The sequence below is a fragment of the Ixodes scapularis genome, unplaced genomic scaffold (genome assembly GCF_016920785.2).
Source record: "Ixodes scapularis isolate PalLabHiFi unplaced genomic scaffold, ASM1692078v2 PGA_scaffold44__24_contigs__length_19508400, whole genome shotgun sequence".
Classification (NCBI taxonomy): Eukaryota; Metazoa; Arthropoda; class Arachnida; order Ixodida; family Ixodidae; genus Ixodes; species Ixodes scapularis.
Window position 1 is genome coordinate 18,515,978 of NW_024609873.1, and position 12,541 is coordinate 18,528,518.

The 12,541-nt window shown below is 45.2% G+C and overlaps 1 protein-coding gene across 1 annotated transcript; it reads left to right on the plus strand.

Annotated features, from left to right (window-relative positions):
* Positions 1-10,490: 10,490 nt before the first annotated feature.
* On the plus strand, positions 10,491-11,976 carry LOC121045719 (the record flags this gene model as incomplete). Its single annotated transcript, XM_042293102.1, has 4 exons — positions 10,491-10,616; positions 10,743-10,868; positions 10,998-11,051; positions 11,238-11,976. Coding segments are annotated over 4 exons (975 nt in total), but the record flags the coding sequence as incomplete, so codon positions are not given.
* Positions 11,977-12,541: the final 565 nt, after the last annotated feature.

Consider the following 12,541-nt stretch of genomic DNA (forward strand, 5'->3'; position numbering starts at 1 on the left):
TGGCCAGACAGTGGCCAGAGATTGGCCGGTGACTGGCCTTTATCTGGCCATTGGCCAATGGCCACTGGCCATCAGCCATCGGCCAAGCATTGGCCAATGAATGGCCACTCTCTGGCCACTGGCCAAAAGACCATCGCCAGACATTGGCCATTGCTTGGCCGAAATCCGTGGTGCTTGTTCTCTTCCTCACCGGAGAACACGAACTCCAGCCGAACGCTGACGCCGCGTTCGGTTATGTCGGCCGAGCGCTGAGTCATTGCATTTATTGTCCCCATCCGTGTAGTTCTAAAGTTAACCACTTGGGGCGTCACGGTCACTCCTCCTCCCAATAACAAAAACATTTTTAGGTGCTTCAATAATGTAAAATTGGTCGTGCAACATTTGTTTTTGTACTTTCAATAAATACTGTTAAGAAGTAACCCTTGACGTTGATAGCTTGCGAAAAGAAAAGAAAAATAGCAGATGCCAAAGAAAATAAAGAAACAAATAGCTGTCGATCCCCTCCTCAACTCGCAATTTGAACAAGCAGCCACGTGATCTGACGCTAATTATATACCGTCAGTGTTCATCATAGTCATGCGCTAGGGTTTAGAAAGCAAAAGCTTGGGCTGGAGCTTCAGATATTGTTAGAGTTGGGCTATTATCATCTTTAATTGAACACAAGCCGTTGCCCGAATGTTCGGCGATGCTGATTGCCATGAACTTGAGCACTCGATTCGGGGCAGGGATGGGCAGTATTTCAAGTACAAGTATTTGAAATACGTATTTCAAATACTTTGTGTATTTTGCATTTGTATTTAATTACAAATTGGGTAATGTATTTGACGTGAGTATTTAAATACTAAAGCGTGGGTATCTCAAATACAATTGTAATTAAATACAATTTTGTGGGCGAAAATACATCCCTCAAATTTACTGTCAGGACTCATTTTGCTCATCCTAAGACGTGTCCAAAGCTGCTCTTTCTTCATCTCAACGCCAACGGCAAGAAACCAAGAAACTCTTCATCTCTTCATACACCAGTCCTGCGGCAGTTCGCGTCTCGCTCACCGGGGGCGCCCGGGCACGCCAGGTGACCGCGGCACTTGCCTCTATTACGTTAAATAAATGTTATTGCCAAAGTTACAATTCTTGTTTTTATGCATGTGGTTGTAAGATATAGTCTCCATCCTTTATTCAGCCATGGGGCTTTTTTTCTTTTTCTCCTCCGGCTTTATTTTAAAGGCACTGTCCAGAGCAGGAAGAAAACTACTTTCTGCACTGAATGCAGTGTCTCTCAATCAAGCACAAGCGTTTAGTGACTTTGTGATTACGGTGCTAGTCCAGGGCAAGAATAGTGACGAAATCGACGTTCACAGGCAGACTGGCTAAATAAGTGGCTGTGACAACTTGCGATGCTTTCCAGCCTGATTTCCATTTATATTTTTGCCTGGGACATTTTAAATGCGCGGGTCGTCAGATTTTCTTAACTGGTGCGAGTTGCAACAATAAAAAATTCTCTAGCTAGGGCTGCGCGTCTTGGTCGTCTCGGTTTTTTGTTAGTGTATACCAGGGGTGGCCAAGCTGCGGCTCGCGAGCCGCATGCAGCTCTTCGCGTATTAAAGTGCGGCTCGCGGCTCCCTCCCCTCTCCCCCCTTGCATTTCCCCAAAGCAAGAAATGGACCGCGTTTTAAATCGAAAGACAGGTTGCGGTTTCGTAGTATTGTGCTTCTCCTACCTTACGTAGAGTTAGACTGCTTTTGACATGAATAGACTGAAAGCCAGTTCGAGATTCGATTATTGCTCTGGACTACAGTTTGTCCCCCCCCCCCCCCCCCCCCCCCCCCCCCCCTGCGGCTCTTGGAAGTTTCGTGGTTTTGTTTGCGGCTCTTAGACCGGGTCAGCCTGGCCACCCCTGGTCTATACCAAAATGTAATCGACAAAAAAAGCTGCTTGAAACTCTGTACTTTTTTCACCTATTACGTTTAAGCTGATTACATTTTTTTGTGATTATAGTTCTATTACGTTACTAGAGCCTCGCACACTGACTCCCGAGTGTGCGATGCAAAATTAAAATGAGATACCCAGAAACCCGTTGCAGGTGCCCTGAAGTCGCTGACGCAAATTTTGAGGAATGTATTTGGAAAAGTATTTGGAGGAGACCAAATACATTTGGTTGTATTTGTATCTTGTACTTAAATGCTTTTTTGGAAATGTAATTAGATTTGTAATTAAATACTTTCTTGACGAAGTATTTTGTATTTGTATTTCGATAAAAATATGCATGTATTTTGCCCATCCCTGATTCGGGGCTATGAAAATTGTTTACGTCACGGTGTCACGCGACTCGGTGCAAAATCGTGATATCATGTTACGTCACGCTGTCAACAAGGTTAATACATCTTGTGACTTTCTCAAATTAAATCGACTTGACGCAGTGAGTCACGTGACGTCACAGGGTCACGTGACATTACTTGACAGCATGTATTGACACCATGACGTCACGTGACAACGTGACACATGGTTAATCATAGTGCCAGTACAAAAGCGCCACGAAAACCCACAGTTTACCATACATTGCAATTCTGTATGTGACAATTCAAACAATAGATAGAAATACAGCCGCCAATTTCATATTGCCATATGTTCGTTTTGTGATACTAACAAAAACGAAAAAAGAATACCTTGAACCGTTTTGAACCGGTTACCGTTATATTTTTTTTCGGTTCGGTTCCGGTTCAGTTCCAAGATGGCGGCGAAGATTTCGGTTCGGTTCAGTTCCGGTTCGGCTAAAAATAACGGTTCGGTTCCGGTTTTCGGTTCGGTCCGGTTCCGGTTCGACACCCTGGTTGGCAACGACGGTGTCGCTGAAGGATGCCGGCTTCTCACGGTGATTATTTCTCCTCTTGACCTAATCGGGTTTTAGGTTGTGATGTTATGCCGGAATCCGCTTTGGTGTGCAATGGTTTTGTCCTGACGACATGAGAACTCAACGGTCGTGTCGCCGTCGAACCGTCCTCAGGCTTGGTCGAACGAGTGGTCCCATCGTGCTTGTCGGGGCAGGAGGAAGCTGCGTTATCGCCAATGGCGACTATTCGTCCGTTTGCTGTTTGTCACTGACTGAAGTTATGCCGCAATATGCTAGCTGTGTGAGCGTTTCTTCGCGTTGGTTTCTGTAGGGCGCCGTAAACAGGTTGCGATAACCACTCTTCCTGAGATACGCTGCGGGAGGTTTTCCATTGACGCCACCGGGTTTAGTCTGCTGATCTCCTGGTTTTTTTAATCACCAAAACTAAATGACGCCATCAAACCAGTAATTATTCATCTGCGAGACAGGCCATCTTGCGAAATCTCCTGGTTGCAGTCAGATAAATGGTAAGTTACGTAAGCAGCGATTAATTCGTCCAACTACCCTGACCCACAAAGTCGTGGTGGGAGAACGTTAGGATGGTGTACTGCTGTCACTCTCAAAACACGATGTAGAACCTTTTCCCGCACTATTTGTGCACGAAGAATACCTGCGAAGTAACGCAGGTATTCTTGCTGCCTTGCTACGATGGCGTCTCGCCAGATCAGCAGCCAGCGTCCCTCTTTCTCTTTCGGCTTATGCCCGAATCCTATACGTTGACGATGTCGCCATGTCGCTGAGAAAATGTCACTATTTTCTCGACAGCGGAAGTACTTTAAGCGAACGGATTGTGTCTGTGGGCGGAGCATCCGTTGAACTCGTAACCAATCACTGACTATTATCTACGAGATGCTTCGGTGGAGCCCTCTTACACGGCCACGGTTATCATTAGGGAATACGTTCGGTTATCGTTAGGGAACAAGCTTCTGTCAGGGGATGTAGAGCTGAACACTGGTCCCTCTACTGAATGAATACTTAACCAGCTTCTTGCAGGTCAAACGGAGATACGAAATGAACATAAGAGCATCAGGAAGAAACAAGGTAGTCTGGATCTCTTCATAAAGGGCGTATTGACTAGACTGGACAATGCTGAAAACGATGTGATTTCGTTTCATGGAAAAGACGATCAAACCGCTCCCCTTCCGCCAGCAATCGGTGAATTGCAGTGTTTAATAAAATTACAGGAAAATAGGCTTGTTGACTTTGAAGAGCGGTCTAGAAGGAATAATCTTGTTATTTTTGGGCTTAATGGATTATTTGGAGAAACAGCGGAATCGCCTAAAAACCATGCCCTTACTGGAATTTTCCAGTCTATGTTGGGGGAGTGACAGTTCACACAACCGGATGCATGGGGTTGGTCGAAAAGAGGGATCGAAAATAAGGCCGGTAATATTGCACTTCGGGGACTACGGAGAAAGGATGGCTGTGCTCAAAAATTGCAATCGCTTGAAAGGAAGCAAGATTTCTGTCCAGCAGGACTTTCCAAAAGACACACTGAGAACAAGGAAGTTGCCTTCGGAGTGCGCAACGCCTAACAAAAGAAATGGCCGATAAGGTTTTTCTAGTACTCGACAGCCTGCATATAAATGGGGATATTACCTCTCGGGATGATACCACACCGACACACGTTCTATTTTCCAAAAAAAAGCGCTCCTGTGCCCGACCAGCCATGACGCCAACCAAGAGAAGCTTTCGCCTGGTGTTCTTTAACGCACGGAGCATTATGAATAAACTAACCGATTTGGAAACCATGCTACTTAACCTAGACCGTCACGCAGCGGTAATAACTGAAACTTGGTTGCATTCGGGAATAGATGATAGTGAAATAATTCGTCCAACTAATAAAATATATCGGAACGACAGGCCGTCTCGAGGGGGTGGTGTTGCAAATATCTTAAAAGCTGACATAAAAGCATTTTTGCTGTCAGGCATGCCAAACCACGAGAGTTTATGGTGTAAGATAGACTGTTATGGGAACATTGTAGTCCTGGGCGTTATTTAAAGACCCCCAAATGCCGGTATAAAAATGATAGATTATCTCAGTGACTACTTGGTTCGTGTTCGTAATGGCCCTGTGCGGCTAAATTTGTAAGTTTAGGAAGAGTTATATACGTAATAGAGAGGGGCTAGTATGACTCTTTCTAAACTTGCATCATTGCCAACGCGCTCACTAACAAGTCTAAATTTAGCCGGCGATTTTAACTTGCCACATATTAATTGGCCAAACATGAGACCAAAAGGTTTGCAGACTCGCGAACCGGAACCTTTACTGGATTATGCATTTTCGTGCTATGTAAATCAAATAGTCGCATCGCCGACCAGGGTGTGCTCCACAACAGAGACTATATTAGATTTTATTTTTGTTGGGAGACTAATATCAGTTTACTAGGTTGAGATGCAAAACGGACTGTCGAACCATAAGTTGCTGCATTTCACGTCAAGTTTTCTTACAAACAGCCACGAGAATGTTATACAACAATATGGTTAAAAATTACAACGCCGCCGATGATGTTGTATATTGGACTATTTAGAAACTCATTTTGATTATTTTAGCCAGGAATGTGAGGTTGACACCCTGTGGACAATATTCAGAAATATATTTAGTAACTGCATCAACACGTCCATCTCCAACAAACTAAATAAAAAAAAAAAATCACAATGTAATAAGCCATGGATAACGAGGGAAATAATGCATGTAAAACGCAGGCTACAGCGCAAAAAACGGAACTGCCATTAGGAGCGTTCAGATATTTCCAAAATGCAGCTAGAAAAAAAAAATTAGTTTTGCGAAATATATTTCTTTCTTGGCACTCTCGACAACCTTTTTGAAGAAGCACCCAGTAAGTTCTGTTCTTAAGTGTAACAAAGAAAAGAGAAGTTGAATGTATATGTTAGTGGCTGACAAGTTACTGATCCTAAAGAGATTGTGGTAGAGTTTAATCAGTACTTTCAGTCTGTTTTCAGTGTTAATGGGCAAACGTCAGACAATGAAAAAAGTAAGCACGCTCGTTGATGGGAGATCCCTGTTTGAGTCAGGAGGGTATCTTTAATATTTGCTGAAACGCCTACACTCTTAATCTGGGACCGTCAAACTCCACGGTCATGGCCGTGACGTTCAAAGTTTTCAGGACTTAGCCGCGAACTGATCCGGCCCCGTCAAAATAGCCGTGCACGTCACGGCTGCAGTTGGCCCTTCCCGTGTTTGATGCTGCGAATGGCTCTATAGGTGGCTCCGTAGGCGGCCCTGTAATTTTTGGCGGCCCGCTTGTGCAGGGCCGGCAAAAACGGGCCGGCTATGTGCATAATAGCGGAAAAAAAAAAACACTCTGCTCTGCGCTAGATGGCAGCAGTTGAGGCCGCCCAGTGTTCCCCGCGGGCGCACCCAGCGGGCACGCATGCGCATAACGATAATTTCTCTTCTCGGTGTGCAAGGACGGTGAATTTCGAACGTACGTAGTACGAATATAATCGGAAGCATCTGCGGTTGACATTTGTTTTCTTATGGTGATGTAAGCCTATGTTAGAGAATGCACCGAAGCCGCGGGACGGTGAGTTAGTTCTTCAGGATGCTCACTTCGAAGGATACCAAAGGAATTCGACGCGGGCAATGTAACCACGAGGAAACATGTGAATGCGATGGGTTCACACGGCCCGCTGATCTGGCGCCACGACCAGCACGACCACCACTACTGAGCCAACTTGGCTGGTGCCGCTACTGCGGGCACAGTCCTCTTCAGCATATCGACTGGGTAATTATGTAGCTCACTGGCTAATAACGAATTAGAGTCGAATGCTGAAAGAGTTCCTAACCAGTAACTTTTATTCTCGCCAACAGAGGACAAGTGGGACCCTGTCCTGGACGATACAGGTATCGATACACAATATTTTTGTATTCTAAGAAGCACGTTTGGAATCGCCTCCTTTCACATTATTCGGATACCGGCTGGCGTCGCCGGTGGAAAGCGGAGAAGAGATTTACTTCGTTTCATCTTAGCGTGGACTTACCATAACGGCTACAAGCGCGGACTCTTCGCGTTTGACGCCAGCTCGGCTGTGCACAAGCACTCCTGGTAGGTGACAATCTTTAAAGTCATGGGGTCACAGTCGCAGCCCTTACGGTTTACCTATGGTAGGGTGAGGCAAGAAAGCTACCCGGCTATGCCTCGACGGTGGCCACCAGCATTTTACAGCGACAAGGTGTAAATAGTTAACAGGGGGGTACTTTCCTCTTGCCGAACTGTCCGCCGATAGAGCACGGCGTATACGGCGCACTCATCAGCTTGCCCCGTCCGAGGTATATAGTCGCGCGTCTCGGCCGGCGTCGACGATCGCGTTGAGCAAAGGAGGATTGCCGCACAAGAAACATTTATACTAAAATTGATGATGAATGTAACATCTAGGATACACTAAGTTTGCCCTTGCGCGTGCACCCTCGTTTGCTCACGCGACTGTCGACATCGGCCGAAACGTTCTTTTTGTGTGAACGAGTTTATAAGCTTTTATTAGGCTAACTGAATTTAAGAAATGTATTGTATTAAACAATCTTTTTGAAAAAAAAAGTCACACTATCTGTTTTACAATATTTGACGCAGTTTAGCAAGGTCTTTACCCTGACGTGACCATACTTTTAAGTGTAGTAATTGCAGAAAGTTAATTATTTCAAATGATTCGACACCATAATTATTTGAACGTCAAACTTTATGAATTTTCATATTAAACAAAATTATCTTTTTATGTGCAACGTGTAGTTTTTGAGCAGAGATTTGGCCGACGTGTAATGACGCAGCCTGTATGATATAGCCAGGACCTGTAGTTCCTGACAAGTGGACAGACCCCGCTCCCCTGCCTGGTGGCGTCAAAATTTACTGTTTTGTTCCCACTCTTCAAACTGCCACCAAAGCTATAGGGTCTATCCATATGCCATCAGACTACTTTTTAATGTCGAGTAACTACAAACAAGCATGGTCGCCGAAAGCAAATGCGGTTATCTAATTCGCGAATTTCTTTTGCTTTCTTTTGTTTACCGTAGAGCATATAAATAAACCTTATGTTAGCGGCCATGCTTGTGGCCGATTACTCAGCATCTGAATAGACTCTAACGTCCCGCAAGCTGCTTTCTAAAAACCCACTTGTTCGATAAGATTTAGAACGTAATTAAGATACAAGAAATGTTCTCTCTCCCTTATTCTCTTAAAATAAACTGTTGAAAATTCTCAATCGCAGCAGCATCATGTCTTGCCGACGGAGGCAACTGGCCTTCGGGCGTGTCGCGGAGACCCGTCTTGTGGCACGAAGCTCTGGCTGACTGCAACACACTTGGCTCGGATAGCGCACCTTCAACTGCGGCGGGTCGTAGTTCGCCAAGTGTGTCAAGTGAAAGCAACGACCGTGCTTCCACCAATGTTTCAGCAAGTGACACAAGTTTTCATATACCTTTCTATTTTATTGTTTGAATGTGGTATTTATTACAACAAAGCACCACCGGTATCTTCAGCTGTGCATCTAATAGAAACAAATAAATGGATAGTTCACCTGCGGACCCACTGTTCTTTTAAATGTTAGGAACCTTCCTCTTGAAACAATTCCTGTATATTTACTTTCCCCGAGAGCACTCGGCAAGTCAATCTCTAAAGTATACAAACTAGCTTGGCAATGCTTTTTCAATATGTTTTGCGACTCAAAACTAAAGTTGCGGCGTGACTATGTGCATGACGTCTCATAAGAAGACGTCAGGCTCAGTGCAACGTCACAGCTTTATTTTTACGGTGAAAATTTCCTGTACTTCTCAATCCGCGGGCTTTCTTCGTGGATCACAGTCCTGAACCCTCTGAGGTACTCTTCGGGGGAGTGGACGATGGAACATTTTTATAGCCAGCAGAAAACGGGCAACCTAGAAGACGGGCAGCCAGAAAACGGGCCAGCCAGAAAACGGGCCAGCTAGAAAACGGGCCAGCTAAAAAAAGGGCCGGCAAGATCCAACTTGTCACGCCAAATTTTGGGGCCACCTAAAAAGGGACGGCAAACGGGCTGGCAATTTTACGTGGCCCCAAAATTTGACGTGGCAAGTTGGATCTCATTTGTCACGGCTATAGGTCCTTAGTGAAAATTCCATCAAGATAAGTAATTTGGGACACTAACTGCCAGTCAGCAGCCTTGGTGGAACGTGCCCTGATGGTCCATTAGATGACGTCTGACTGCCACTGCCAAGGGAATTTCATCAACAAGGGCAGCATTTATATAAGAGTAAAGCTATGCGCCCTCATAAATATCGCCAAATGCCTCGATAAACAAAATTTTCGAGAAAAAAAAGAAGAAATAAAAAAAACAGGTCCACCGCGGATCGAACCCGCGTCGACTTGCGTACAAAGCGGACACCTTAACACCTATGCTATCCCATGTTTTTTTTTATTTATTGTCCCTATGCTATCCCATCTTTTTTTGAGCAAATGTTTATTTACAGGTTAAAAACATAAGTAGCAAGAATGGAAAAATGAGGTATATGCATATGTTAGAGCAAAAAAAAAGAAAAAAGAACGTTACATAGTTTAGACATTGCATTCAATGACCCAGGTGCAGAGTAAATCAGTTAAAGGCTACAACATTGTTAATGAATGCAGTAACCTCAGCTCTGGATGTGTACTACACTCGAAAATGTTAAAAAGAATATTTTAGAGTGAGGCACTTGCAAAGGCGACGGATAATCTTCTCGAAGCATGAAAATAAGGTGCTACCTTTTGACCTTTTCCCAGAGTGTTTCTTAGATTGTTTTTCTATTTCAACTGGTTCTAAAGTTCAAATAGTCCAGTCCAATTTGTTAGCAAAGTGTCGCCACGCAGGTTAAGGGTTTAGTGTGCACTCTGTCATGTCTACTCTTGACCGCCATAGCACACGTAGGTCTAAAACCATGATTATCTCCGTCAGGTCAGTCAGCGTCCTTTTGTCGTGCAGCAGTAGGAATTTCAAAGTACACGTACTAATTGACTCTTCAGGTCATCGTGGCCGGACAGGATGGAATCCTGCTCGGTGATGGGAGCTTTGGGAGATGACGATTTCGTTCGCCTCTTCCTCCTCCTCTTCGACTCTGCCCTCTCCCCTTGAGATGTGGAGCCAGGATCTGACGTGCACTGAATTTGTTCTCCCTTTCTTTTCCCAAGCATTTCTTTGTTGCTGGTTACATCCATTTCGGACGCCTCTTCGTCTGACTTCATTGGCTCTTCAGCTTGATCTTCAGCTCGGTCTTCAGGGACAAGAGCACTGAACGAGTTGGAGACGACAACATTGCTCACTGTCTCCTTCGTTGCAGAGCGTGACGACGCCGACCTGTCTTCGCACTTCTCAGTCCGTGAGACTGCCTCTACGTGGGCTGTGCTGTGAGCGGTGCTGACCTCAGCCGAAACCTCTGTTTGTGCTGTTTCTTCTGCGTCTATTAAGATTTCTGTAGGAATCTGGAGAAATGCAGCCATTCGGTTGGCGTACGTTTGAATACAGTCTTCGGGATCGTGGCCGAATTTTCGGCATACGCTACACCAGTGAGCGCGGCACTGGCCTCGGACGTGTCCGACTTGCCTGCATCGTAGACATTGCGGTGCTCTGCCAAACTGGGCACGGCAGCTCTGCCAAGAACATGCGGCTAAACCCGCTTCTATTCTTCATGCAGTTTGTGCTGCTGTGGCCGAAGTCTTTTTTCGGCCCGGTGGTTTCTGCTGATTCGGTGGCTGCTCCGATCTTCGCACCGTCATCATCCAACGCCGTCCCACATCTACACCTGGTGGTCATCGCAGCCAGTGCACCGACGTCATCAACATCGACGGAACCAGCAGCTTTAAAGCCGAAGACGAACCAACGACCTACCAGTGGGCACGGCAGCTCTGTCAAGAACATGCGGCTAAACCCGCTTCTATTCTTCATGCAGTTTGTGCTGCTGTGGCCGAAGTCTTTTTTCGGCCCGGTGGTTTCTGCTGATTCGGTGGCTGCTCCGATCTTCGCACCGTCATCATCCAACGCCGTGCCACATCTACACCTGGTGGTCATCGCAGCCAGTGCACCGACGTCATCAACATCGACGGAACCAGCAGCTATAAAGCCGAAGACGGACCAACGACCTACCAGTGGGCACGGCAGCTCTGTCAAGAACATGCGGCTAAACCCGCTTCTATTCTTCATGCAGGTTGGTTGCTCGTACTCCTTGTACAAAAGCGACGAACTTTGTTCAGCTGTGCTGCCGTGCCCCACAACTGTTTTCCGGTGCTTTGTTGATACCGTTGCGCTACTCTTGCAATTAAGCGGTGACATTGAAAGTAATCCAGGTCCTACAGTTGAAGAAATGTTGGCTGAAGTTTTGGAAAGCCAGTCCCAAATGGCCAAGGAACTTGCCGCTATAAATGAAAATAAAAAACGAGCGGAAGAAAAATTCACGGAAATTAACCAGAAGTTAGGGAGCTTCGAAGCTAAGTTGTCGACCCTAGAAGCGACAGTTAAACTTTTTTTTGACAATGAAGAACGCATCGTATCAATGGAAAGTGTAATGGCTGATTTGGTAGACAAGATTGACGATCTCGAAAATATAAGTCGCCGAAATAATCTTGTAATTTTTGGCGTGCCTGAGACCAATGACGAGACAGCTGAATCACTTCATGGAACCGTAGTGAATCGACTGTTTTGTGATACGCTTGGTTTACCAGCTGCAACCACTGAGAGAGTGCACCGCCTCGGGCGTCGAACAGATGGTAAAACTAGACCAGTCATGGTGAAGTTTTTAAATGTTTCAGAGAAGATGTCAGTTTTGAGAAACTGCCCGAAACTGAAGGGATCGACGACCTCTATTTCAGAAGACTTTTCTTTACGTGTTCGAAATATTCGCAAACAGCTCTGGGACAGCGCTATCGAAAATCGTAAGAAAGGCGATAAAGTTACTCTAATCTACAACAAGCTAAAAATAAATAATACACTCTACATCTGGGACGCCGAAAAACAGACACGAATAGCACTGAGTCAGCCAAAACCCTCGCGACAAATATGACAGTCCAGGCGCAATGCCACTGATTCGATTAGATTCTTAAATTTGAATGCGAGGAGCATAATGAATAAAGTTGTTGATATCGAACACGTGTTACTAACGCGCAAACCGCACATCACAGTCATCACAGAGACCTGGTTACATAAAGAAGTATCTCATTCTGAGGTTATTCCCCCAGACTATAAAATAGTACGAAAAGACAGACACACGCGTGGTGGGGGCGTAGCCATTATTCTTACAAAAAATTTGCACTATAACCGAATGCCAGATATTGATGGCGTAGAAATTTTATGGGTTCGTGTGAACATTTTTTCTACATCACTTATCATCGGTGCTTTCTATAGACCACCTAGCAGCGGAAACGTTTTCGAAAAAATAAAAGACTATCTTTCAGAGAATGTAAACGCGAACTCCAGAGTTATTTTTGCTGGCGATTTCAGTCTACCAGACATTGACTGGGAGAACAGTTGGTCTTCGTGCCAGATATCGCAAACAGAGCTATCTTTTTGTCACAATCTAAATCAAATTGTACGCTCCCCTACAAGACTTCTTGAAGAAAAAGGCTCAATACTGGATTTGATATTACTTTCCCAGAACTTACTTGAACGAGTACAGTGCATTGAAGTAGTGGAAGGCAT